This window comes from Phragmites australis, chromosome 5 (genome assembly GCF_958298935.1).
Source record: "Phragmites australis chromosome 5, lpPhrAust1.1, whole genome shotgun sequence".
NCBI classification, from domain to species: Eukaryota; Viridiplantae; Streptophyta; class Magnoliopsida; order Poales; family Poaceae; genus Phragmites; species Phragmites australis.
Genome location: NC_084925.1, coordinates 23,208,556 through 23,232,827, shown reverse-complemented (window position 1 = coordinate 23,232,827; position 24,272 = coordinate 23,208,556). Strand labels below are relative to the sequence as shown.

At 51.0% G+C, this 24,272-nt stretch overlaps 1 protein-coding gene across 2 annotated transcripts; it reads left to right on the top strand.

Moving 5' to 3' along the window:
- The first annotated feature begins 17,918 nt into the window (after positions 1–17,918).
- LOC133918949 (MACPF domain-containing protein At4g24290-like) lies at positions 17,919–23,801 on the top strand. 2 transcript variants are annotated; one of them, XM_062363100.1, is made up of 7 exons: positions 17,919–18,527; positions 20,588–20,826; positions 21,563–21,764; positions 21,840–21,920; positions 22,006–22,189; positions 22,351–22,517; positions 22,824–23,801. In XM_062363100.1, the coding sequence occupies exons 1-7, from the start codon at positions 18,276–18,278 to the stop codon at positions 23,553–23,555; spliced, it is 1,857 nt and encodes a 618-aa protein (XP_062219084.1). In that variant the 5' UTR covers positions 17,919–18,275; the 3' UTR covers positions 23,556–23,801. The 2 variants fall into 2 exon arrangements, with proteins under 2 accessions (XP_062219084.1, XP_062219085.1); XM_062363101.1 differs by lacking the exon at positions 17,919–18,527 and adding an exon at positions 19,826–20,129.
- The last annotated feature ends 471 nt before the right edge of the window (positions 23,802–24,272 follow it).

Here is a 24,272-nt window from a genome sequence, read left to right as displayed (position 1 = left end):
AGGCGGAACTGGCCGCCCGTGAACGCGCCTTGTCCGAGATGGTGGCCAAGACGAAGCAGGCTGCCGCCCCCGCCGCAGCTGGCGGTTCTTCCGGTTCGGTCGGGAACCAGGGACTCGAGGCACAGCTGCGGGCCGCCAAGGAGAAGCTCGAGACCGCCTTTGTCTCGCGGGTCAACCTCGAGCATATGCTGGACGACATACTCCGGCGGATGCGACGGGCCGTGGAGAAGAGTGGTCTCGGACGGCTTGTCGACGACAAGAAGGGCGACGGCCCCGCACGACAAGTGTTGGGGCTGCAGCAGGTCTGCGAGCGCCTCGAGGCCCTACCTTGGGCAGTCCAGGAACTTGCCGCCCGGGAGGGACGTGGCTTGGCACGTGCAGTGGCCGAGCACGTCCTGGCCTGCTACCGAAGCAGGGACCCGAACTTCCCACTGGAGCCGGCGCGGGAGGGAGTGGTCGAGGCTGAGGGAGAGGCCGCCCGGGCAGCAGTCCGGAGTACCGCCTCCGTGGTGGCGGCCGGCTTCAGGCGAGAGGTGCCACCGCCGCCAGCCCCCGGGATGACTCAGAGGATTCAGCCGACGCCTCCGCCGCCGACTAGATCTTTTGTAGCCTTTGTCTTTCTTTTGCCGTCTCAATGGATGTAAATATTAGGAGTGAACCCTTAGAAAACGCCTTGTAGATGTCTTGTGGATATAATGGCAGCTTCTCCTTGGGCTCGCGACTCCAATTTCTCTGTGTGTTTGATGTTTCTTCTGGTGTTCTGCCTGGAAGTCCCGGGGAGTACTCAGTCGGGCCGTTCCTGACCTTCCCATCCCCGAGAAACGAAGTTGTTCCGATCGCTGACGTTGGCGCAGCCAGCCCTCGAGCTCTCGCGAGTCCGCACTGCCTAGGTTAAGAAATGAAGACACAGACTCCCTAGCCCGGGAGATAGATCGATCCCGCTCGGAACACGCCGTGCCTAATGAACACTTTTTCACTTTGCGACCACTCAGTTAGTAGAAGGGAGACGCGTGCGGTCGAGAATGTGACCAAGAGTCCTCGCGGTCCGGTGGTGCCCGGGCTTAAAATGGGCCGGACCGAGCACTGACAGCCCGCCCCCGAGACCTGAGCTCCGGACTACCCGAGTAGCTCGAGCGATAGGATTACCCAGGGTACCCGAGGACTCGGTAGTGCTCGGGGTCCTTAAAAGCGGACCGAACACCACGACCACCACGAAGGGCTTTGGTCAGACATTATCGCACGCGCGCTACTCTTTTCTGCAAACCGCTCTGTCGTTCTGGGAAAAAGTAGACACGCGGCAGGGTTTTTACGTGCGAGGAAAACACCTCACCGAACAGATTAAGGCGCGAGAGCCCCCGAGAATGACTCGGGAACATAAATTTACTGAAAGTAGATTTGTCTGAATATAACCACTCACCGGACAGCTGTCGGCCTTCCGGCCCACCGATCCAGGAGGGATGTGCTTCCGAGCTCGGGTGCCCGGGAACTTAATTCTTTCAACGGGGCGCCCGAGCGCCCGGAAGGCGTACGAGGCTCCTAGGGTCGGGTGATCTCGACCACCCATGCCTAAGTGGTAGGACTACCCGAGGATCCTTGGGGCCGACCAGAGACCGGGGCATTGAAGCCCTCGTGGCCGAGCTGCTCGTGATCGCCAGCCTGTGACTTAAGAGAAAAAATAGGATTTCTTTGTCTGGTGCGCTCTGTCAGTGCGGCACTTGCTATAGACTGCTCTCGTTTTCGACCCGAGATCTCTCGAATACCCGAACCAGCGGACAAGAGCGGGCAAAGGCGTAACCCAGAGGTCCTACGGTTCGGTGGCGCCCGGGTATGACAGACCAGACCGAGCACCGACAGCCCGCCCCAGGGGCCTGAGCTCCGGCCTACTCGAGCAGCTCGAGTGATGGGATTACCCAGAGCACCCCGAAACTCGGTTAGTGCCCGGGAGCCTGCCACGACACCGAATACCACAGCCTACCATGTCGGACGTAAGTCAGCGGCGACTGCTCGTATGTATACCGATTGGGATTCTTTTATCAACGGGGAAAAATGAGAGAGCGAACTTTTTCTCGCACAACCGAGCACCTCACCAGACAGATTAAACATAGGGAATCCAGAAAAATAATTTGACATAGCGATTGCTTATTGAAATACTGAATGTGCAATATTTACAAGGTTGGGCGACAGCGACTTACCCCACGGGGCGAAGCCTTCAGATTGCTCGGGCGGGGAGAAGCCCCCGGCCTTGCTGACCTGAGCCGCGAGCACGACCATCTACGGGTAGAAGCGTCGGAGATGCTCGATGTTCCACGGATTCGGGAGTGGCTGTCCTTCCTCCGTCGCCAACCTGAAAGAACCTGCCCGGGGGACCGCGATCACGGTGAAGGGACCTTCCCACACAGGGGACAGCTTATTCATTCCTTCGCGCGACTGGACGCATCGGAGAACTAGGTCCCCCACCTCGAGAGACCGGGCCCGGACATGGCGCAGATGATAACGCCGCAGACTCTGGTGGTACCGAGCCGCCCGGATAGCGGCACGCCGCCGACGCTCTTCCAGGTAATCCACGTCGTCGCGTCTTTGCCGCTCCTACTCACCCTCAGAGTATGCATGCACTCGAGGGGAGCCCAGAGTGAGCTCGGAGGGGAGGACTGCTTCGGCGCCATAGACGAGGAAGAAAGGAGTCTCCCCGGTGGCGCGGCTTGGCGTAGTCCGATTGGCCCACAGCACGGCTGGCAGCTCGTCTACCCATCCCTTCCCGTGCTTAGCGAGCACGTTATAGGTCCGGGTTTTGAGGCCCTTTAGTATCTCCGCGTTGGCGCGCTCGACCTGCCCGTTACTCCGAGGATGAGCGACGGAAGCAAAGCAAAGCTTGATGCCGAGATCTTCGCAATAGTCCCCGAACAAGGCACTAGTGAACTGGGTGCCGTTGTCGGTGATGATCCGGTTCGGGACGCCGAAGCGGCTGGTGATGCCACGGATAAACTGGAGCGCCGTGTTTTTGGTCACCTTGACGACTGGGACCGCCTCGGGCCACTTGGTGAATTTGTCGATAGTGACATATAGGTATGCATAGCCCCCGACTGCTCGGGGGAATGGACCCAGAATGTCCAAACCCCAGACCGCGAAAGGCCATGACAGGGGAATGGTATGGAGAGCCTGAGCTGGCTGGTGAATCTGCTTTGCATAGAACTGGCATGCCCTGCAGCGCCGAACCAGCTCGGAAGCGTCCTGGAGAGCTGTAGGCCAGTAGAAACCTTGCCGGAAGGCCTTCCCGACCAGCGTGCGGAACGATGAATGGCCATCGCACTCGCCCTCGTGGACCTCAGCGAGAAGATCGCCGCCTTCTGCCCGAGAGATGCATTTCAGGACACCTCCTGCGCTACGCCGGTAGAGATCCCCATCTACCATGGCATAGCGTTTGGACTGCCGAGCAACCCTTTCGGCAGACGCCTCATCCCCGGGTAGGAACTTTTCTTTCAAGTACCCTCGGATGTCAGACATCCACGAGGTATCTTGAGAACATTCGGCGAGCACAGCGCACTCGCCGGACGGCGGCGCCCTGACGGGGCTTCCCACTGAGGGCACCGCCGGGGTCCCCTGAATTGAGTTCGAGGTTTCCCCTTCATCCTGTTCGGCAGGCAGGACGGAAGGCCGTGCGAGTCTTTCTTCAAAGACTCCGGCAGGGACGCGCGCACGTGAAGAGGCCAAGCGAGAGAGCTCGTCGGCCAGAGCGTTGTCGCGGCGAGGGATGTACCGCAACTCGAGGCCATCGAAGCGTCTTTCGAGCTTCCTGACCGCAGCCACGTACGCCACCATTTGAGGATCCGTGCACTGGTACTCCTTGGATACCTGGTTGACGACCAGTTGGGAGTCCCCCTTGACCAGGAGGCGACGAATCCCGAGCCCCACCGCAGCCCGGAGGCCAGCGATGAGACCTTCATACTCCGCCATGTTGTTAGATGCGCGGAACTACAACTGTACGACGTACCGGAGCTCTTCACCTGTTGGGGAGGTGAGAACCACTCCGGCCCCTGCGCCTTTAAGCGAGAGGGAACCGTCGAAGTGCATGACCCAGTACCCGGGCGCGTCGCGCCCGGGATAGGTGGAGATCTCTTCTGGGACGACGCAGGGGACGGGCGTCCATTCTGCCAAGAAGTCGGAGAGTGCCTGGCTTTTGATTGCCTGGCGACAGACGAAGTGTAGGTCGAACTCCGCCAGCTCGACCGCCCATTTGACAACGCGCCCGGTGCCCTCCCGGTTCCGGAGAATGGGTCCCAGTGGATAAGTGGTAACCACCGAGACCTTGTGCGCCTGAAAGTAGTGGCGCAGCTTCCGGGAGGCGATGAGCACGGCATAGAGTAGCTTCTGCGCCTGGGGATACCTTGTCTTGGCTTCCCGGAGGACCTCGCTGACGAAGTATACCGGTCGCTGCATCCGGCAGGCCCGGACGGTGGCCCTACTCGGGGGGCTGCCGCAGCCCCCAGGGTCGGCGGCATGGTCGGGGCTGACCGGGTACTCGGGCTCGATTCCTTGGCTGGGAAGAGTAGTGTGCTCGGGTTCGACCCCTTGCCCAGGGGGAGCCACGAGGACAAGTGAGTGGTCGGGGGCCTCTGGGAGCTGGGACCTAGCACCCGGCCCCGAACATTCGTCGCGCTCCACCACCAGCACTATGCTCACGACCTGTGGAGTGGCCGAAACATAAAGTAGTAGGGGCTCACCTTGGGAGGGAGCCACCAACACGGGTGGCGAAGTAAGGTACTTCTTTAAGTCGCGGAAGGCCTGTTCGACCTCCGGCGTCCAGTCAAAACGCCCGGATTTCTTCAGAAGCTTGAAGAGGGGGAGCCCTCGCTCCCCGAGCTTAGAGATGAAGCGCCCGAGGGCTGCCATGCAGCCGGCGAGGCGCTGGACCTCCTTGAGTCGAACCGGGGGTCGCATCTGCTCGATGGCCCGGATCTTCTCTGGATTGACCTCGATCCCTCGGCCAGAGACCAAGAAACCAAGGAGCTTTCCCGCCGGCACCCCGAAGACACATTTCTCCGGGTTGAGCTTGAGGCGGGTAGAGCGGAGACTGTTGAAAGTCTCGGTAAGGTCCTCGAGCAGGGTGGCGCGGTCTCGGGTTTTGACCACGAGATCGTCGACGTAAGCCTCGACGTTGCGGCCAACCTGCGAGTTAAGAGTGATACGAATAGCGCGCTGGAAAGAGGATCCAGCGTTGCGCAGGCCGAAAGGCATTGACGTGTAGCAATAAGTCCCCACCGGGGTGGTAAAAGCAGTTTTTTCCTCGTCCCCTATGGCCATGCGAATCTGGTGATACCCAGAGTTTGCATCTAGGAAGCATAAAAGATCACATCCCGCAGTTGAATCTATAATTTGATCAATGCGAGGTAAGGGGAAAGGATCTTTAGGGCAAGCCTTGTTAAGGTCGGTGTAGTCCACGCACATGCGAAGCTTGCCGTTGGCCTTCGGGACGATGACTGGGTTTGCTAGCCAGTCGGGGTGGAGGACTTCTCGGATGAATCCGGCATCGAGGAGCCTGCTGACCTGCTCGCGGATAAACTCCTGGCGCTCTGGCGCCTGCCGCCGGACCTTCTGCTTCACCGGGCGGGCGTCCGGATGCACGGCCAAGTGATGCTCGATCACCTCCCTAGGGATCCCGGGCATGTCGGACGGTTGCCAGGCAAACACGTCTATGCTGGCCCGGAGGAAGGCGACGAGCACGCTTTCCTATTTGCTGCCCAGGTCGCTGCCGATACGGACAACCTGGGTAGCGTCTTCGCCCACCACGACCTCCTTCGTTGGAACAGAGGTGTCGGCGGCGAGTCGGGGTTTGGATGAAGAGGGTCCCGGGCCCCCTGTAGAGCCATCGACCTCGGCCTGTGCTGAGACCAGAGCCATGTATGATTGTTCAACGCAGGAGACGGCGCCGCCGGAGTCGGCGATCACAGAGATAGAGCCTGCGGGGCCGGGCATCTTAACCGTCAGGTATGCATAATGCACGGCCATCATAAACTTTGCAAGCGCCGGACGCCCGAGGATGGCGTTGTAGGGGAGAGGGAGTTCCGCGACATCGAAGAGGATGCATTCCGTGCGGAAGTTGTCCCGGCTCCCGAACGTGACAGGCAACTCAACCTGCCCGAGGGGCAGGGAGTGCCCAGGGGTCACTCCACAGAAGGGGAGTGACGGCTTTAGGCGTCGGGAGGACACCTGCAGCTTCTCAAAAGCCTCTTTGGAAAGGAGGTTGAGGCCGGCACCACTGTCGATCAGCACTCTGCCGACCTTAACATTGCAGATAGTGGGAGACACTACCAGAGGTAGCCGTCCCACGGCTGCAGTACTGGCGGGGTGATCAGCCATGCTGAACGTGATCGGAGCATCCGACCACCTCAGGGGTCTTGTGGCCTCCTCGCTCGGGGTTGCCGAGCACACCTCGCGTCGCATGATCTTGATGCCACGACGCGAGCAGGGTGTGTAAGCGCCCACGTCGATGAAGGCAACGGCATGCTCGGGCTCCTGGAAGCCGAGCTCGGCGTTGTTGGGGGTGACCTCAATATCGCCTCCTCCGCGGGACTCGTCGCGCTCCCTCTGGCGCTGCTCCACGAGTCCTTTGACCGTACGACACTCCGTGAGGTCGTGCCATCTGGTCTGGTGTATAGGACACCATTTACCTGGCTCAGGCCCCGCGGGAACGGGGGCCCTCGCTGGAACAGGAACTCGGCCGGGGGCCGGGGCTCTTGCTGGAGCCGAGGCTCTGGTGGGTATGGAGGCCCGAGGAGGAGCCCGAGCAGGGGCCCTGGCGGGGCGTCGATCGACACTCGGCCGGCGCTCTTGCCGGTGGTCGGGCTCTTGCGGCACCCTATGAGCAGGGACCTGGGCTGGCTCAATGGGAGCGGCCTCACGCTTCCTCCTCTTCTTCTTTTCCCGCTTGTCGGAGCGGGAAGAACATGGCTGGTCAGAGGTGGGGCGAGGAGCATGCCACGCCCTGGCCTCCGCAGCCTTGGCGCACTTATCGGCCAGTGCGAAGAGTTCCGTAGGGGTCTCGATCTCGTGCGTACCTAGCTTTTCGAGCATCCGCTCATCGCGGACGCCCTGCCGGAAAGCAACAATAACAGCATGGGGGGCCACTCGAGGAATGGTGTTGCGAACCTGGCTGAAGCGCTGTATAAAGCGCCGTAGCATTTCCCCCTCCTGCTGTTGGACGGCATGAAGGTCGCACTCCAAACCGGGGCGCGTAAACGTGCCCTGAAAGTTGGCCACGAACTGGTGGCACAGGTCATCCCAGGAGCCGATAGACCCTGGGGGTAAGTTCATAAGCCAAGAGCGGGCGGAGCCCCTCAGGGCAACATGAAAGTAGTTTACCATCACCTTTTCGCTGCCTCCGGCCGCTTGGACGGCCGTCGTGTAGATTTGGAGGAACTCGACGGGGTCGATGGACCCGTCGTACTTCTCCGGCAGCTCGGGGCGGAACTTGGAAGGCCACCTGACCCGGCGGAGCTCGGTGGTGAAGGCACGGCAGCCGGTGCCGTATCCCGCAGCGCGAGCGGTGGTCCTTGGTGACGAGTGGCGGTGAACCGGGGATCCCCGGTGGCCTTGGGCCGGGAGAGAGGAAGCCTGGTCCTCTGCCCCGACCCCCTGCCGGGTCTCCCGCTGACGCTCGAGAGTAACTCGGGCATCCTCGTGGCCCCTCCGCTCATCAAGGCGCAAGAGGAGGTCTCGGGCTTCAGACACGGCCAGGGGGACGGCACTCTGCCTGGAGACCCCTCGGCCCGTGCGGGTGTTGCCCGTTGAGGAGCCGGCTCTGGCGGCACCATGTTGAGAAGTGGTGCGAGGACTCCCGGCCTGCACCTGGCGACGAGCAGTGCCGACCAAAGCAACGACATCTTGGATCCACCGACCTTCCGGAGTGTTCGGCGTGGCCTGAACGGGCGGGTGCCTAAGGAGAGCATGTGCTGCAAGCAGCGCGCTCCCTGGGCTAGCCTCGCTGAAAGCGAGCCCGCATCGTGGTGGCACCCGACGCGGTCCAGAGGCGGACCGGGCGGCCGGGGTCCCGACCACCTGCTGGGGGTCAGAAAGTGCGTCGGCAGCGGCGGCGGCGGCCCTGATGGGCCCAGCGCCTTGATCCCCTTGAGCGGGAAAAACCGCGCACGCGGATGGCGGCTGCTGCTGGCATGCAGCAGCGACTGGGCTCCTTCTGACGTTGGGCAGCGCTCCGTCACTGGAAGTGGAGCCGGAACGCTGGAGACGGTGTCCACCGGCCATCTTTTCCTGCGGAAAAAAGTGAAACAAACAATCCAGGGATACTCCCCCCTACCTAGCGCGCCAGCTGTCGGAGGATGAACTCCTGTCGCAGGGATCCCGAGAGACCCCTTTTTAGAGATTCGGCCGGGGGGATGATCCTGGATAAGCTTGTTGGGAAATAAGCGGGAACGGAAACAAATGCAATGGCTGGTGGGAGATGATCGCCCTGACGGGAGAAAAATGGGTGCACTGGGGTTTAGACAGGTTCGGGCCGCACGGAGGCGTAACACCCTACTCCTGTGTGAGTGTTATATCTGCCCTTGAAGGGAATTCTTCAAGGATGTATCTGATTACAAGAGAGAGAGACCTACTGAGAGCTTGAGGCTCTTGTGTTCTAGCTTGGCTTGAGCGGGTTTGAGCGTCTGCGTCCTCTTCTTCACACACCACACCCTTTACGTGTTCTTCATTCTTTCCTTTTATAGGCGCGCCGACCTCGACATATCCTGAATGGGAAAGAGGGGATGCGAATGCCAAGGTGCCACGGAGAAAGGCGTCATCATTTCGTCTTGGCGAAGTGACAGGGGCGGTGGAGAAATGCGGCGCGCATCCGACCACCCGCTACTGTGGAAGCCTCCGGGCGCCATAAAGGGGGCCCACCGGGCAGCCTCAGAGGTGCCCGGTGCGCCCACCCTGTCTTGTCTTTCTACTAGGGCAGGGTAGCCTGCGGAGCGGTTCAATTTTGGCAACGTTATCCCGAGGCACCCGGGTGAAAACGGGACGGGACCCGTGCATTTAATGGACCCACGCCCCCCTGCCAGTGCATGGCGGGGTCTGACACTGGGGCGTGGGCAGCTGAGAATGTCAGGATGTCAGGATGTCAGGCCGCACGTGCCTATTAAATGCGGCATTGGGCCTTTGACTGGATGACACCCTGACGACGGGACCCTTCGGGTCGTCGAATGATCTTGCGCGAACCTTCGGGGAACTGAGTCCTCGGGGGCTGCCATGTGCAGCCCCTAGCACTCTCTCCCGAGTACTTCGGGGGGATCTTCGGGGAACCGAGTCCTCGGGGGCTGCCACGTGCAGCCCCGAGCACTCTCTCCCGAGCACTTCGGTGGGACCTTCGGGGCACCGAGTCCTCGGGGGCTGCCACGTGCAGCCCCGAGCACTCTCTCCCGAGTACTTCGGTGGGACCTTCGGGGCACCGAGTCCTCGGGGGCTGCCACGTGCAGCCCCGAGCACTCTCTCCCGAGTACTTCGGCGGGACCTTCGGGGCACCGAGTCCTCGGGGGCTGCCACGTGCAGCCCCGAGCACTCTCTCCCGAGCACTTGGTGGGACCTTCGGGGAACCGAGTCCTCGGGGGCTGCCACGTGCAGCCCCGAGCACTCTCTCCCGAGCACTTCGGTGGGACCTTCGGGGCACCGAGTCCTCAGGGGCTGCCACGTGCAGCCCCGAGCACTCTCTCCCGAGCAATTCGGTGGGACCTTCGGGGCACCGAGTCCTCGGGGGCTGCCACGTGCAGCCCCGAGCACTCTCTCCCGAGCACTTCCTTCCCGGTATTTGGGCTCTGCGGATCATCGGGGAACTAGGGTGCTCGGGAACCAGAGGCGGCGGCCCCGAGCACCTTCTCCCGGCACTTAGCTTCTTCTTACCTTGCAGGGTGGTGACATGTGGCGGATGGCCGGCCTGGTCTCGGGACTTAGGGACCCCTGGTTCTGAATACACCGACAGTTACTAAATAGAAAATTAGTCCTCGCAAAAATGAGAATGAGAAAAGTTGTTGGTCATTTGTCTCTATTTTACTATTTTTGCTTGTCGTTGTAGACATGGAGGCACCTTAGGTACCCTTCATGAATTAATATTATTGAGGGTTATTCTCTGATAATGATTTTGGAGTGTACCGGTCGGTGGATGCGTGAACAACGCTTACAGCGTTCGTGTGCTTGTGATGGACTAAAGAACACAAAGGGAGTATCCAGGTTCAGACCTCTCGAATGATAACAGCCCTACGTCTTATGTATTTTATTAGCAAAGTTTTGTGAACTGGTTACAGATAAGTTTTTCCGATTCATACCCCTTTTTTCCCTACAAACTGGGTTCTCCCCTCTTTATATACTAGAGAAAAAGATAACTTACAAGTGAGCCCTGTTTAGCATACCCATGCCTGGTAAGATATTCTATTCTTGGATCATCGTCATAGATAACCTGGTGAACCTGACTTGCCCTAAGAGCCCTGCACGCCCGCCCCATCTATGGCACGCCATTGTACCTACCTCCCCTGATCGCACGACCTATCCCATCGTCGCGCGCTGCAGGATCGTCTGTCAAGCCATCATGTCCCTATGCCTCGCGAGTCTACCTGCAAAATCATCCACTTGCCTAGTCGTTCTGTAGATCATGTCTCAACCGTCTTATAGCGCAAATCGGTCTGCAACATCCCACTCCGTAGCAATTAATGCTACGAGACGGGGCACTGTCCATCTGCACTAGCCACAATTTTGTTTGTTGGAGGAGGTGCTTCGAGAAGGAAAACACTTGAGTAAACATCAATAAATGTGATTAGATAGGTTAGGTATGGGTGCCCCGTGATCAGCAAGGGCTGGTCACAAGACCATATTATATCATAAGGAGGTTGGTCGCGCAAGCCTCACGCTAGTCGCGCAAGGGCTGGTCGCTCGATGAGCCAAGGTTGAGGAAATATCCCCTACCAGTCACCACATCCCTCGTGTGGTCCGTTAACCAGAATTACCCCTTACTCATACTCCGAAAGTAGCCCCCAAGCTTCCATGTGGCTGTGGTCAGGTCTGGTGACACCACTTGGATCGTATAGGAACATAGTCCACCCATAAAGTGGTTGTCGATGTCGTTTAGCTTTCAGATTTTGACTCTTAACTTCATGTTACGTGGGGAGGTTAAGTGTCCTGAAAAAGAAAAAGAGAGAGAAACATTGATTGCCGCTGGGCTCGAGGGACTTTTGGATTACCCATGCGCGCCCCCTTGGATTTTGAGCGGTTCGGATGCCATGCTGGTTGAGGTTGCTCAGTACTTCCAAGAGTGAGGTGTTTAAGATGAGATAGGTATGAGAGGCTAATGAGTTGGTGTCCAGACTCAGCCACACATGCCTAGTTTTGATCGAGAAGTAGCTGTAGCCCCCCAAAATAGTAAATTATTGGATTGGGGACATCCCCCGTGGTAGTTCCACCCTTCACCCCAGGCATGAATCAATGGCTATCCGGGCTATAAAAGCAAAAGTTTACCCAGCCGGCCACCTACCGAAGTTTTTGCAAGGCGATAAGGCAACTCTTCTTGTGGATCATGGTGTCCTCCTCCCATTCCTCGCCGGGAAGGTTGATGATCTTGGAGGATTTGGCAAGGGCCAATTCACCTCTGACGCCAGCTCCGCTTGTTGTGGTGCCCCCGGGGGCAAATAATCTCCAAGTCCTTCCTGCGATCTTTGACCCGTGCAGTTGCCCCGATCGAGATTATCAACATCTCTGACGATAAAGGGGAGATTGACTGGGACCTTCTAAGGAGGAGATCGATGAAGAAGAGAAGGCGGAGGAGGTGCAAAAGGAGGATTAGTCGAGTCCACTGGCCCCGATCAGTAGCTCCAGCAAGGTTTTCGTGTCAGCCACCCTCTCTAGCCTATATGTAGGCCATCGTCCAATTCCCAAGGCGACCAGCTGCTGCCCTAAGGAAGAGTATAAGAGGTTCCTTGACTTGTTCAAAGATAAGTAGGGATCCACATACTTTGGAATTCTTAGAGGTGGTGGATCTTCATGATATGAAATAGTTAGGCGGAACCTAGCTTTAGCCACTCGAGTCAAGAGAGAAAGAACAAGCATGTAATAGGATAGTTAGCACAGTCGAATGTAATCGACGGCCTGTAACTAATCTTTTCCGTGAATGAAAAATGTTCTGGCCCTTTCTGATGGCCTCGCCAATAGCTGGAAGACCACTCAGGAGCCCTGTGAGTTTTAGACCGTCCGGTCCTAACTGTTATTCGAAGTGTTCAGAGAGTTTTCCCTATGCTGTCGCGACGAGTAGGCTCCAACTGGTCCACCCTGCTTGCTAGTTAGGCTTTCGAAGGGTGGGACGGCCCATAGTACGACAATTCCCTCGTCGGCAGCTAGCGCCCAGCCCGAGTGAGGAGTTGTGGCCTTGTGGCGTTTTCCTGAGCTGTTTGTACCTTTAACAATGCGTGAGCAGTGATCTCACATCGTTCATGAGCCTTCGGCTGTCTGGCCATTTTAACTTCCGGGTTGCCAGGTCCCATAGTAGTCGTCGAGCGTTGTCGTGTGTTGCGGTCAGAGAACTAATCTGGCAGGGGTCCATTGTTGGTCGTGAAATCCTGCAAGACAGATTTTGGTCTTTTGAACTTAAAAAAACTTACAAATTATATTCAATGCCCATTTGGAAGGTTCTACAAAATAGCAAAATAGATCCGTCTCCGAGCAACCCTACACATAGAACTTGCGTTGCAGGGCGATGTTTCAGGAGTTGTGTAATTCATGGTCGTTCTCCATGGCTAGCTTGACCACACTAGGTCAGGTGATATCAACCACTCTGTAGGGCCCTTCTCACTTGGGAGAGAGTTTATTCCGACCGGCCTTATTCTGAATTTGCCTAAGGACGATGTCACCTACAACCAATCTCCGCTCTCGTACCTTGCAGTTCTGATAGCATCTGAGGCTTTGCTGATACCGGACAACTCGAATTAGAGCACATTTGTGAAACTTTTCGATCAGGTTTACATCATCCTCTCGCTATGCCACCTAGTCGTCGTCCAAATAGTTGGCCACTCATGGCAATTGAAAGGCGATCTCGGAGGGAAGCATTGCCTCTACGCCAAAAACAAGGAAGAAAGGAGTTTCGGTCATAACGCTACTAGAAGTCATTCGCAGTGACCAGAGTAATGTGGGTAGTTCGTCCATCCAACATCTTGAATAGCTTTTAAGCCGATCAAAGACCTGGGTTTTGATCCCTTGTAGTATCATCCCATTAGCCCTTTCAGGCTATCTTCGCTATGTGGGTGTGCCACCGATGCATAGAAAAATTTGTCCCGATCTCTCTCAGTAGTCTTGAAAAGCACTACTAGCAAACTGAGCACAGTTGTGCGTAATTATACGATTTGAACTGCCAAACTGCACTACCAGCCCCCGTTTGAACTTAATCATTGTTGCGGCATGACCTTCATGACGAGCTCGATCTCTATCCACTTGGTGAATTTGTCGATTGTCATGAATAAGAATTCAAAATTGCCCGGGGCATTAGGAAACAGTCCCATGATATCGAGCCCCCAGATAGCAAAAGACCAAGAGAGTGGTATAGTTTGTAGTACTTGGGCTGGTTGATTGGTATGTCGACTATGGTACTGACATGACTCGCACCATTTCACCAGCTCGCAAGCATCCTGAAGGCAGTGGGTCAATAAAATCCTTGCCGAAACGCTTTTCCGACCGGAGTGCGGTATGAAGCATGGCCACCATATATACGCTCCAGTCTTCTCACTTCAGCGAGGTATGCCGTTATTATCGGATCAGAGCACTAAAACTCCTTTTGCACTTGGTTAACAACCAATAGCGAGTCCCCTATCGCTAACAGGCGTTTAATCCCAAGTGCAGAGGCTGCTCGTATTCCAGACAAGAGGCCATCGTATTCTGCAATATTGTTAGTGGCTGAAAAATATAATTAAACTACGTACCTGAGGAGATCACCGGTTGGTGAGGTCAAGACCACTCTAGCCCCCACTCCCTTCAGCATGAACGATCCATCAAACTGTATGGTCCAGTGCTCATCCACCTTTGATCATTGTACCTGCTCGGGCTCAAAGGACGACCATTCGGCCATAAAATCAACCAGCACCTAGGACTTGATAGCTGTTCGGGGGACGAACTAGAGATCAAACTCCCCGAGCTCTACTGCCCACTTTGTTGTTCTTCCTGTCGCATTGCTATTGTGAAGAATTTCTCTAATCGGGAGCGAGGAGATTACCTTGATTTTTTGGGCTTGGAATTAGTTCCTGAGCTTGCAAGAGGCCATCAGAATGGCGTATAGCAGCTTCTAAGTATGTGAGTATCGAGCCTTTGCATCGTGCAGGACCTCACTGACGTAGTATACTGGTCGTTGAAGATCTTCTCACTCGATGACTAGTACCACTCTCGTGACCTGTGGGGTACCTGCAACATAAAGCAAGAGCTCATCATCTGGTTGAGGTGCGATCAGTACAAGAGGGGAGGAGAGGTATCCTTTTAGATCTTGGAGTGTCGTTTCCACTTCTGGGGTTTATCGGAAGTGATCGCTCTTCTTCAGGAGCTTGAATTGCGGCAGCCCTTTCTCTCCCAGCCTTGAGATGAACCTGCTCAAAGCTTCCACATATCCTATTTGTTTTTGGACTTTCTTTAGCCTGATCAGGGATTTCATCTTGTCAATGGATCTGATCTTGTCAGGGTTTGCCTTATCCCTCGATTGAAAACAAGGAACCTGAGCAACTTCCCTGATGAGACTCTAAAAGAGCACTTCTTAGGGTTCAATTTCATGTGGTATTTCTGAAGGTTGTCAAACGTTTCTTGGTGGTCTATGACCAGATCGTCTTTGGTTCTACTCTTTACGGCCACATCATCAACATACGCCTCAATGTTTCTACTGAGTTATGGTCAAAGAATGAGCTGAATACAACACTGGTAAGTGGCATCAACGCTTTTCAAACTAAAAGGTATTTTTACATAATAAAAGACCCCAAAAGGTGTCACAAAAGCAGTCTTCTCCTCATAGTCACAATACATACTAATCTGGTGGTACCCCAAATGGGCATCTAAGAAGCTTAGAAGATCACTGCCAGCGGTTGAGTCAACAAGTTGGTCAATTCGAGGTATCCTAAAGATTCATCCTTTGAACTCATCAACTATTCGGATTTCGATTATGCTGGTTGCAAAGTGGATAGGAAAAGCACATTAGGGACTTCCCAATTCTTGAGTAGGTCCCTGGTGTCTTGGTCATCAAAGAAATAAATTCCGTAGTCCTATCCATCGCCGAAGCCGAGTACGTTGCCGTGGACGCTTGTTGTGCACAACTACTTTGAATAAGGCAAATCTTGAGAGACTATGGCTACAACATGATCAAATTCCCACTTTTGTGTGACAATGAGACTGCTATAAAAATAGCTAACAATCCCGTACAACAATCAAAAACAAAACACATAGACATCTATCACCATTTCTTGAGAGACCACTTAACCAAAGGGGATAACGATATTCGTCATATGAAAACCGAAAAACAACTAGCTGATATCCTCACCAAGCCACTAGACGAGCAAAAGTTTTGTAAGTTGAGAAGTGAGTTAAATATCCTAGATTCTCGCAACATAGCTTGATATATTGCATGCAATTGATTGTTTTAGCTTTATAGCTTTAATAGCTAGAGGTTTGCGGAAATTTCTTTTGAGTGCTATTTTTGAAAATATTTTATTCTTCGATCTTATGATCATAATTTGTTACTTGTGATGATAGCTATGTATTATTGCTTGTTGGCTGATCATAAGTGGTAAAAATATCTTATATGTCCAACAATCCTTCTAAAAAAAATCATTCTATCAATTACAGAACCCAGATAGTCCGGCTCAGCCCGGAGTATTCAAACTCTGGAAGTCCTCAGCTCCCCGACCACATCTGTCGAGTTGACAGAACCCGGAGTCTCTAGGTTAACCTGGATACTCCGGATTCTGTCACTCAACTGGGTTTCCCTCCGGGAAGACCCTCTCGGTTCAGAGTTTTACTCCAACTCGGAATCGCCGGGTCCACCCAGATACTCCGGGTAAGTCAGTCTTTTCTTTTTATCCCGAAGTTTTACCCATTCACTTCATCTTTTACCTCTTCCTTCATCCTCTCACCGTAGTCAGCTCTCCTCCGGCGACTAAGAGATTCCATTAGGGATTCTTTCATGTTCTTCATCTTTTGAGCCTCTCTTTTGGCCGGAATATCCAGACCTCCCTCCGGATCATCTACGGAATTATCGGTTGGACCTAAAGGTAACCCTAAAGACCTTCTTTTCCTGATCTCTCAATGTGTCTCTCTAGAGTTGATTTCCTTTGATAAAGATGATCTATATCCTTTCTAGAGTCACACATTTCAATGTTTTGGAAATACGTTGGACAAATTACCCAAATCCCATATCATTCCCTTAGAGTCGGGCTACTCAGAGTATCCGACTTGGCTCGAATACTCCGAACTATCCAGATTAGTTTATCTAAGTCATGTTCATCAATTCAAATCTTTTACAACCCCATAGTTAATGCAGAACATAATTACTACCTCATAGTTAGAGTAGTTCATCTGGGATCATGTGCTGGTTCGTGACCCGATTCCTGTCTGATTGTTGTCTGAATTTTTATCTCAGTTCTTCAATTTTGGTTCTCTGAATTTTTGGATCATGTCACGTGGCCGTCGGTGACAGGGCCACATGGGCTCTCGTCCTCACCTCCTCGGTGGCTCGATGACAGGGCTGCAAGGCCACGGTGCGTCGGCAGGACGAGTACTTCCAGTCGTTCCATGTCAACACCGACAACTTCATCTGCACCCGGCATCTCCAAGACTCCAATCACCCCCGAATCCAATACTCCCCAGGTTCACACACAGATCCTTCTCTAATTTAGATCTGAATCCTCTAGTGCCTCCCTATATCTGAATTAACCTTGTGTCATGTGAGGAAAAAAACTAAAACTGCGGGAAAAAAACTGAAACCGCAGATTTGTGCATTGATGCAAGAGTCTCACTCATTTGTGTGCAATGTTAAAGCAAGTTTATAGTTACGAAGGGATTTCCTCGTGTAGTTGATAGAATAATGTGTTCTGATATGAGAATTATAATCGCTTATTTATGTAAGGATTCAACTGTTCAGAATTGGAAGGAATCAATGCACGCTAGTAGCAATAGCTCGGTTCTGTCCAGTGTAGAATTAGGAAGGAATCATGTGTGGTAGACTACTAGACTGGTAATTGATTCTTGATGGTACCAAGTACTGACATAAATTGACTAAATTCGGTACTTTTCAGTTATAAATTGTTGTTTTGGCAAGAAATTCAGTTTGTTTAGCTATAGTGAAGTCCTGACTTAATTTTACTGGTGATTTGCAAATGTAGAATTGTTATATGAAGGGAAATGGTTAAGACATGATGAGGAATTGAGAATGGTTATTACAAATATCACTGTCATGTGTATGCACCCTTGTCTAATTGATGATAGCCAATCTCAGTAACATAAGCTAATATCACTATAGGTAGAAACTGTCGGTTTGAAGTGACAATTGTCACATCTTCCATGTCTGCGTGGCAAACATGCGATCGCTCCTAGAACAATAGCCCGGGAACGTGGCTTCCTGTAGCCATTGGACGACTCTAGGCGCGCACACATCGTGTTCTAACTACGGCATACGATCCAAACCAAGCAAAGTGGAAAAACAGACGCGTAAGTTTACTTTGCCAACTTATATACTTTATCTATTGATTTATATTTGATGTCTCAGTCTAGACCGTTGAAGTTGTGCTCCAACAAATAAACACCAGTTGGATAGCATACGCGCTTCCATTTAACCCCAAACCCAACCACCCCACCCCGGGCTGGGGACCGCTGCCGACGACCACGACCGCTGGGCTGCGGCGGCCGAGCCGAAAACCCGGCGAGCCACCACGCTTCTGACGCCCGACCCGCCCTTGTGCCAATCATCCTCCGACCCATCCGCCCGTTTTTATTTCCTCCCCTCCCCGACCCGCGCTGCCTTGCGTCCTCCCTTCTCCCGCTTCCCTTGTGGACCCCACGTGCCGCGTTCCCACTGAACCGCTCATCTCCTCGCCCTTCCTTCCTTCCTCACTCGGACCTTTCCATAGTCAAACCTTCCTACTTCTCACTCTTCTCTTTCTCCTTCTCCTCCTCTCTTCAAGAAAGGCATGCGCTTGGGTGGTGGTTGGGTGCTTCATCATCCGTAGCTGCGAGTTGGTTCTTGGAAGAGGAGGGGGAGGAGGTGGTGGAGGCGAGGGGCCGGCGTGATGATGGAGGTGGGGGAGGATGTGGTGCGGGCGCTGGGCGCGGGGTTCGACCTCACGTCGGACTTCCGGCTGCGGTTCGCCAAGGCTGGCCCGGGGCGGAGGCTGGTGGAGCTCGGCGAGGAGGCCGGGGCCTGCAGGGACGTGCCGCTCCCCGGCGGCGGCGGGGCCATGCTGCGCGGGGTGCCGCGCGACGTTGGCGTCGACAAGGGCGACCGCATCCGGTTCCGCTCCGACGTACTCGAGTTTAACCAGGTAGTACGCCGTGTGCCTCCGCCTCCGCCCCCTCCTCCTCCTCCTCCCTCCCCCGCGCGATCTCAGTCGAGCCGGCCGGGTTGGGTCGGGCCTAGTCCCCTGCTTGTTGTGCTGTCGTGATTGGTTGGGAAATTTGGGGATAGGGCGGGGTTGGATTCATGCGTTTTTTCTCTTTAAAAAAATTGGTCCAACTTAGCATTTTTTATTGGACATGGAAGGGCAGTTTGGAGAAAGGTTAATTTCTCTTGTTGTTTCACTAGTCATTTTGCTTGTTTGCAAGTTACGTCGGTCAACTGATTCTAGTATTGTGCTTAAAGTTTTATCACAGTTTAACATATGACACCTTTTCTTTGCCGTGGGGCACAAATTCGATTCTTTTTGGCACATTTCACTCGTTTTGCGCCCCAACCAACCGGCGTAACTTTCCTACCTATCATCACGAGTACTCACTTCATCATCAACGCTGGAGAATGTTTAGCGTCCTGGAATCCCTTTTGTTGCGTGCCTAATGCCTACAGCGTCCCTGAGTTTGGCCACCTGTATGAGCTGGAGATACTGCAATTAATTGTGCAGAAATCCTTCACGCTTTGGTGTGTGTGGACTGCTCTGCCATTCCAAGGCTTTGGTGGACTTCAGGACTGGCATAACACCTTATCATTGATTTCTAATCATTCTAGCTGTAGGATTATGCACCAGTGAAGTATAAGTAAAATTTTCGGGTAAAAAGACTAATTGAAAACCACTCCCGGGAGAAATCATTAATTTTTCCTTTACTTAACACAGAAGGATAAGTTGTACTTCAGTTGTTGCTCACTGAAGTCTAGCAAGATAGCAAATGATGTGTAACTCCATGATACAAGAAAAGCTAGTCCCTGTCATGGAAGATGGTTGTTGATTATCGGTAAAGTCGATTAAGCATGTACTCATTTAAAGTAGGGATACCTGGTCATCAATTGTACGTATCGAAAAGGATGACATAGGATTTTATACAGGTTCAGACCTCCCTTAGGATAATAGCCCTACGTCATATTTTGCCTTGATTAATTTCAGGAAAAGACAATTACAATGGGTTATGTCTAGATCTAGTCCTAAGGATCTCAGCGAGTTTTCTCGTATTCTAGATCCTGAATCTATTGTCAAATGAATCTAATTGTGGCTAAAATCTCCTGTAGATCTCAATGAGTTATTTATGTTTCTATCCAACTAGGCTTGCTTCGTATTGCTTGTCCAGCTTCTCCTTCCCCTTTCTCTGACCATACCCACTCCCTCCTTATATAGTCGGGTCGAGGAAACGTATCGTACTCCGAGACTTTAAGTGTAACATTCCTATATTGTATTACTTTCAAATATCTTGAGAACTCATTCCTAATCCGGGAATGGTTTCCGTGTAGAATATGATGAACTGCTTGTAATATCAGCATATGATTTATTTCTCTCATGAAGGTTATGAAACGTACCGAGGACACATGCATGGTGGATATCCGTCTCTAGGATTTATTGATTTCTAGTAAATCCTTTAATTATTAATTATCAAATCCTCATCAATGGTATACTATGACATAATGTTGTGGAGCTTTTGGAGATGGTTTCAGACAAAACTAGGTTATCATCTCTCTGCCTAACGCTTTAATATTTACTGTCCTGTTTCTAAGAATGTTTCTTGTATTTGGTGCTGTTCAACAATGTAATCCTTCTATGTTACTTTTCCCTTCTTTCCTTTTAAAAATAGTTGGAATTTTTGGTGCTAAAATAAAAAATCTGTTTCTTTTCTTTTGAGGTGGTTATTCCCTATTCATTTTAAACTAGAGTATTCATCAGATTAGTTACTTGTGGTTATCATTTGTTGGGTTAAAAGCTATGGTTTCTTTATCTCTCTATTAGAAGTTTACTGATATGTTACTTTGTAGTAATATCCTAGTAGAATTAATCAAGTTACTGAAAAGAAGGTTGACAATGAAGGCAATATGCCGTTATTCCTATTCCATGATGACTATAGCAGTTGAACTCTATCTACAAATGATTTCATTTTATGCTGATCGCATTTTAATTTTCTTGACCAGATGTCGGAATTACTTAATCAGAAATCTTCCGTCCAAGGGAAAGTTCCTTCTGGCTATTTTAATGCTCTTTTTGACTTAAGTGGAGCTTGGTTGACTGATACCAAAGAGACTAAGCATCTGGCATTTGATGGGTATTTCATTTCCTTGTACAACTTGCACCTGAAAGCTTCTCCATTAGTTCTCCAAGATGAAGTCAAAAAGGCTGTTCCATCCAAATGGGATCCTATTGCATTATCCTGGTAAGATGCTTTGTTGGTTTTTTAGTCATAGTTCATGGGATCTTAACTGATGCATTTGAACAATATGATTAGCTAATGTTCTTAACATGCTTAACAGAGGTTTGCTCTGTCATTTTCTTTGGCATGCTGTAGTTGCAGGTCCCTGATGATATCCTTTAATTCACTCTCTTATCCATTCACACAGCATTGTCTTTTTGTATAAATATAAGAATAAGAAATTAATTAATTAGTGAAAGATGTATCTATTTTTCTATACTCCTATAAAATGTACGAGTTGTGATCGATCCGATCGATCTCCACCGTCCACCCAAGTTGATCAAACGGTCATCATGCAAAGTTGGACCCCGTTCCTCCTTCAAAAAATACATTAATCTCTCATTATTTAATTTTCATACCTAGATGTCTAATATTTGCTTTTCATATCTAGACGTCCAATATTTGATTTCACGTGTGTGAAACACGTGTGTAGTTGCTAGTGTACAAGCAATTAATTGCTACATGTTTGAGAAGCTTACTTATGCATAGTTTCGGATCAGATTATTTTCTAATTTTCCTGTTGGCCATGTTTCTTTGTTTAATTACATTGTGCTGTCATTTGTTTTTGGTGCTTTCTTTTTTCTCTAACAGTTAACCTGATGAGCTAATCTGGCAACATATTTTCCAAGTCACATAAATAGATCTAACAAGTAACTGTTTCAATAAGTGTATAAAACTAGCTACATCTTGTGAATGTCAGGTTTATCAAAACTTATGGGACACATATAATTGTTGAAATGGCAATCGGAGGTCAGGATGTCATATGTGTTAAACAAAGTCATTCTTCAACCATTTCAACTGCCGATCTAAAGCTGCATATGGAGGATCTTGGTGATTTTTTATTTTCTGATGGAAAAAACCACTCCCCGATACATCGCAAGACAAAGGATGGCAAGAGCAAGGTATACATGTCTCTATCCTCAGTCATGTTCTCATATATTGGAACAAATTAGCTAATCTGATTCATTTCAATATAGGTCCCTGATGTTTTCGTCAGGATAGTGCAGCAGCCTAATAACCTGCACCTTTCTAGCTACTCTGAATCATCAACCAAGGATGTAAGTATTTCTTTTTTACACCTTAGTGACAATTTGCTGTCTCTTTGTATCATAGACATAAGTTACTTGTCTGTTGTCCAAACAGGGCCTGACAATTACATGCTCAAAAAGGGGAGGAGATGTACACATACCTAGCCACTCCAAATGGCTACAAACCGTTCCAAAGAATCCTGATGCTATTTTGTTTAAATTTGTCCCTATCACCTCTCTTCTTACTGGTATTCCCGGTAGTGGTTACCTGAGCCATGCCATCAATTTATATCTTCGCTGTAAGTGCTGAGAACAAATTCTCTTTTCCCTTGGCAAACTCCAACTGTTACCATATTACCAGTTTTTTTTTCAGTCTAACTGCATTGTAATAACTATAATGGAACATCCGGCTTATAATGCTATTTATCTGAGTAAATTCTTATAAGGTTTGTTCTCCCAGATAAACCTGATCTTCACGACTTGCAATATTTCTTGGAGTTTCAAGTGCCCCTACAATGGGCACCTATGTTCAATGAGCTTGTCCTTGGGCCTCAAAAGAGAAAAGGCTCCAACCCTTCAATGCAGTTCAGATTTCTCGGTCCCAAACTCCATGTTAGCACTTCTCAGGTACCAGAATGTTAATGCTCATTTTAGATTTTTTAAAGGCATTAGTTTGTTCATTTTTTCTCCTTTTATTAGTGTTCCTAAACGGTAAATGTAGTATCTGGGGACTTCTGTAAAATGACAAATTGTACTCTAAGTCAAGCTCTTGTTGGATGTATGTTGTTTGGGTGACTAGTCGACACATCAACACTTCCGAGCTTTACTGGAGTCTCAATTATCATTTATCTCTAGAAGAAATACTTCTTTTCAGTAAAATAATTGTTTCCATCTATTTACATGTTTTTTTAATTTTCTATTGTTGTTTTCAAGGTATCTAGCTCTCAGAAACCTGTAGTTGGCCTACGGTTATATCTGGAGGGCAAGAAGTGCAACCGGTTGGCCATCCATGTTCAGCACCTCTCTAGCGTCCCAAGCATGCTTGAAGACTCGATGGTATCTTCAATGTCAGAGTGGCGCGAAACAGAAGACACCGACCCAGGGTACATTGAGGCCATCCAGTGGAAGAACTACTCGTGTGTTTGTACATCTGTTGTCAAGTACAATCCGGAGTGGCATAAGAGAGCTCATGGTGGAGTTTTCATCGTCACCGGTGCACAGCTCATCACAAAGGGAACCTGGGCAAAGAAGGTTCTCCATCTGCGCCTCCTCTACACTCACATCCCAAACTGCACTATACAGAGAACCGAGTGGACAAGAGCTCCAGCCGCATCACAAAAGGGAAGCTTCCTGACAACAATAAGCACAACTCTGAGCTCTCCCTTCACACAGCGCGATGCGCAGCCTGCCCCGAAGCATGAGCCAGCACAGCTGAATTCAGGTGTTTATCCTGACGGACCACCTGTCCCGCTTCGGTCGAGGAAGCTTCTGAAGTTCGTCGACATGTCAGAGGTGGTGAAGGGGCCACATGATGTCCCTGGGCACTGGCTGGTGACTGCTGCAAAGCTTGTCAAGGAAGGAGGGAAAATCGGGTTGCATGTGAAGTTTGCCCTACTGAACTATGATGGACAGTCACAGGGTGACAGTTTTATGAGCTTGAGCTGATCCTTGTACATACAACAGATTGCTGATCTTTGTAGATTTTCAGGATTTTAGAGGCAGCATTAGGATAAGGATTTCTTCTTCTCTCTTTTTTTTTTTTTTTTTTTGCCAACAGAAATTGTATAGAGGAGATAATAAACCAATCAGCGCTGTGTTGAGAATGCTCCATAAATTTTCGTGCTGTGTAACTAGAGTCGGTGGTTGTAAATTATGAGAGAATCATTTCAACTGAGCCAGTGTTTTTTTTTTTCAACTAAGGACAGGAGCTCTGTCATTTAATTAAGAGGAGACTATAAGGATGAATTAGAGGAGGGCTTAGACGATGATTTGGGGTTCCAATCTTTAAATCTGTTAATGCTGATAATATAGAGTATTGGGATGACACTGATGGTTACTCTAGAAGTAATGTTCAGGTCAGTTCCAAGACAAAGAAATCGAAATCATCGAAAAAGAAAGAAAAAAAACCCCAAAAGGGGTTGCTTTAGAAGATCACCCTCATTGTTTTGTGACGAAAGGTGTGTTTGGAATAGTAGAGGTCTTTGAAACTTGACTAAATCATGTTTTTTTTTTTTCAAAAACATGGATTGAAGAGAGGCTAGACTTTATTGTTCTTTTAGAAATAGGATGTGATGATTTCTCATCTCAGGATCTTAATCGGTTCTGTGGGGGCTAAGAGTTCCTTTGGACTTGGATTAAACCCCACGATAGATCGGGAGGGAT